General features: G+C 38.3%; 3 protein-coding genes across 5 annotated transcripts in view; 1 reads left to right on the top strand and 2 right to left on the bottom strand.

Annotated features, from left to right (window-relative positions):
* LOC113209478 (endoplasmic reticulum-Golgi intermediate compartment protein 3) overlaps nt 1-1094 on the top strand; it is a 9556-nt gene extending 8462 nt beyond the window's left edge. Inside the window, exons 9-11 of the mRNA XM_052273663.1 lie at nt 375-481; nt 605-699; nt 782-1094. Of these exons, the coding sequence (XP_052129623.1) occupies nt 375-481; nt 605-699; nt 782-917 (338 nt within the window). The 3' untranslated portion in view covers nt 918-1094. The remainder of the gene's footprint in view (nt 1-374; nt 482-604; nt 700-781) is intronic.
* Nucleotides 1-3331, bottom strand: part of LOC113209536 (uncharacterized) — a 37105-nt gene that overhangs the window by 16554 nt on the left and 17220 nt on the right. The gene's annotated exons all lie outside the window — the stretch shown is intronic.
* On the bottom strand, nt 1084-3255 carry LOC113209245 (transcription termination factor 3, mitochondrial). Of its 2 annotated transcripts, XM_052273647.1 has the most exons (7): nt 2648-3255; nt 2239-2566; nt 1972-2154; nt 1771-1897; nt 1599-1686; nt 1404-1501; nt 1084-1315 (listed from the first exon to the last, which is right to left on the bottom strand). In XM_052273647.1, exons 1-7 carry the CDS (start codon nt 3087-3089, stop codon nt 1235-1237), a joined length of 1347 nt encoding a protein of 448 aa, XP_052129607.1. In that variant the 5' UTR covers nt 3090-3255; the 3' UTR covers nt 1084-1234. The 2 variants fall into 2 exon arrangements, with proteins under 2 accessions (XP_052129607.1, XP_026282457.1); XM_026426672.2 differs by having other exon boundaries at nt 1084-1501.

Below are 3331 nucleotides of genomic sequence, written 5' to 3'. Positions count from 1 at the left end.
GTGGAACTATCACAACTTTGATGTCCTATCAAAGTGGTCAAAGGGTTAAAACTCGTGGTGGGCGGACATCTTGTCTGGGAGAAGGTTCGCCAACTGTTCACTGTAGTAACATGCCGAATCTGTCTTTACGGGGCTCACTTTCTAGCGATTTCCAACGAAGAGAATATTTTAAAAAATTGAACTGTTGACACATTAAAGGTTACAAGCATGAAGGATCAATTTTGTTTGGCATACCTTGTTCCTAATAAGGAGTTATGTGGTGGGATTCATATGTTGTATGAGTCGTCTGCAGAGGGATATTTGAACTCAAAAACTTTGTTTCATTTACAGTTTTTAAAGAACTTGATGACAGAGTGTTCTTATCTGATTCTCAGGTGCTACTATGTTCCAATATTACATCAAAATCGTCCCAACAACTTATGTCCGCAGGGATGGAAGTGTTCTTCAAACTAATCAATTCTCTGTAACGAAGCACCAGAAGGTAAAATGTCTTTTTCCTAATGGGCAAACAAAAATTTTGCTTTGCTCAATTTTGCTCTATTCTTCAACATTGATTTGTTCATTGCCATGAAAAATTAGATCCAATGGTTCTGTTTTGAAACAGGTTGTAACTATGGGGCATGGTGAATCCGGCATGCCTGGTGTTTTCTTTAACTATGAACTTTCCCCAATGATGGTGAAGTATACAGAAAAAGAAAAGTAAGTGTGTCTATTACATGAACTACTAAAGTATTTATCTCTCTCTGCACATTTACTTCAATTGATTATTTTTCTGGTTTAGGCCTTTAGGTCATTTCTTGGTGAATCTCTGTGCAATCATTGGTGGGATATATACTGTGGCAAGCATTATTGATGGTATCCTTTACCACTCATACAGAGCTATTCAGCAAAAAATTGAGATTGGAAAAATTAGCTAGCTGCTGTCACAATTGAGAGTCTGACGATGAGTTTATGATTTCTATGCTGGATTCAGTATTATATTTTTCATGGAATCTCAGTATTTTGATTAGTATTAGTTGAATGTATCTTCTACCAATTATTTGCCTGTGATTATATAAGTGGTAATTAAATTCATCAATTCAGTCCCCTGTTAAGATATTTAATTTTATTAAACATCCTCTTAGAGGAGACGGCAATAGAAAACCTACAGTATCCTTAAAGTTAATTCTATCCACTAAATATTGGCTAATAATATACAACAAAACAGACTAATCTTAAGTATGATCTGAATATCTTAAGTAGTTTTCAAAGTCCTCAACAGAAGTCTTTGCAGCTTCTTCACAAAATTCCTCCACAGTACCTTTCCATAACCAGTCTGGAGAAATGTATAAAGGATCTTTAACATTAAAAATGTCTCTTTTCAAAAATTTAAGGAACTTGTAGCGTGGTTGCATTGTACTGACTCTGTTCACAAGCAGACGTCCATGTTGTACCAATTGGGTATGAGTAAATCCAATTTGATTATGGCAAAAATCAAACGCCTTTCTTAAAACAGATGGATCTGAGCAAAGTACGAAACATATAAATTAACATTGTTCAACAGAAATTATAATTCATTCCAAATGTAAATGAGGTACATGTGTCCTCCAAAAACTTACGCAAATAACATTGTGGGGCTGTCAAGAGTAACTGCTTACGTTCCCAACCCGTAAACCCAAATTCACGGTCCATCAGTTTTGTTGTGTCCTGAGAACATAAGAGCATTCATACCATTAGCGTACCAAGAGAATTGTAATATATAAAGCATTTTAATTGATCTGTGTTACTTACTACAAATACACTCCACTTAGGAGTGGATACTATTGCAGGGTAGGATGAGGCAACGGAACGAACATCACTGCCTTGAAGCTTATAGGTTTTCTGAATAAAACCAAGTCTTGCATCTAGTTCTTTTGTTCTGTAAAGAATATGACAATGTTAGATAGATGCAAAAACTTGATGGTCTTCAGCAGTTGATTACAGGATACATACGATAGTGTAAGCCAAAATGCACCACCATTCACAATCTTTTTAATTTGCTCAGGAGAAAATTGTTTGGCCTCCAGATAGTTGAGACGAACTTGTATATCATCTTTGTCAGTCCATAGGAGTGCTGTGTTGCGCGAGAAAAAATCTGCCAGGCGATCTGGCTCAATTCCACAATCAACCAGAAATCTAAAATAAAATATGAAAATATAATACAATAATTTCACACATTTAATTTAGATTAATGGAGTGGATTGGAGGCATGAAACAAACCTGATTTGTGGTTTTATTTGATGGTCCCAGTCTAATGCCATTAATCTCTCCAAGTCCCCATGTCTTCCAGCAATTTTGTACAAATCTACTCCAAGTTTGACTAGTTCTTTTAGTTTGGTACTTCTATTAGCTAACTCATGAAGAGGCATAGGACCAGTGATTGGTGTAGGAAGAACTGCTTGACTCCATGCAGCAAGGATTCGCTCTAGGTTGGCATTGTTTTCCAAGAGTGTTGTGGCATTTTGTGGCATTGCTTGAGCTGCTTCCTCGTTCAATAGAGCAGATTTTGTTTCTGAGAGGAGTTTCATATTGTCAACACCCGGTCCAACTGAAATTTACAGTAAAATGTAACCAATACAACATTGATAGATTAAAAGACGGAGTAATTACTTATAAGCTGATTTATTACCAGACAACTTGAAAGATTTTTGAACAGGAGGAAAATACGGAACAGGATCTAGATCTTCAACATCTTCTGTATCGTCATCCACTTCGACTTCTTGTTCCCATTCATCAGTAATTTTAGGAGCTTCTGGTAACTCGGGGCTATTATCGAGTGTACCCACTCCGTCGAGGACTTCATTTCTCGAATCCCCAGCACAGCTCGACGCCAATTCACCGATGAAGTCAATATCATCAGATGAAAACGGGGGAGGTTCGGGCAAGGGTTCCTCTGGTTTGATTGGAGGAGGTGGATTCCTATACCTCGGAGGTTTGCTGAATGATCGGCATTGATTTACAAGTAGTGGGAGCTCCGACGGAGGAAACTTGGAGAAACCTGGATCGCCCTTTTGTAGCACAGACTGAAACACACCGGCATAAGCCCGGCGTAGTAAAATTGTTCTCCACATGATACAGAGCTGCGTAGTTTCTTAGAACTTTTTGACACCCGAAATAGACATTCCAAAAGTCGGGTCAACAGCACAAAAACAACACGAATTTAGCAGGTTAGTTCGGCCACCGATGTTGTGATTTGCCAGATGTTTCTGCTATGCCCGTTGCCTTGTGTAAATAGTGAATACCAATTGTGGCTCGGGAGCCGGAAATGTGATGGTTTCAGGCGCTCCTTTTGAATTGCCAGCGCGGAGTTGCC

Source organism: Frankliniella occidentalis, unplaced genomic scaffold (genome assembly GCF_000697945.3).
Source record: "Frankliniella occidentalis isolate FOCC.00 unplaced genomic scaffold, Focc_3.1 Scaffold7, whole genome shotgun sequence".
In the NCBI taxonomy this organism is placed as follows: Eukaryota; Metazoa; Arthropoda; class Insecta; order Thysanoptera; family Thripidae; genus Frankliniella; species Frankliniella occidentalis.
Note: the sequence above shows the minus strand (reverse complement) of the source record. Positions and strands in the feature narration are given on the sequence as shown.

Coding starts and splice junctions, on each gene's coding strand:
- LOC113209245 (XM_026426672.2), bottom strand. CDS start 3,089: ATGTGGAGAACAATTTTACTACGCCGGGCTTATGCCGGTGTGTTTCAG. Junction 2,155..2,238: donor CAAATAAAACCACAAATCAG/GTTTGTTTCATG, acceptor ATTTTATTTTAG/ATTTCTGGTTGATTGTGGAA. Junction 1,687..1,770: donor CTAAGTGGAGTGTATTTGTA/GTAAGTAACACA, acceptor TTATGTTCTCAG/GACACAACAAAACTGATGGA.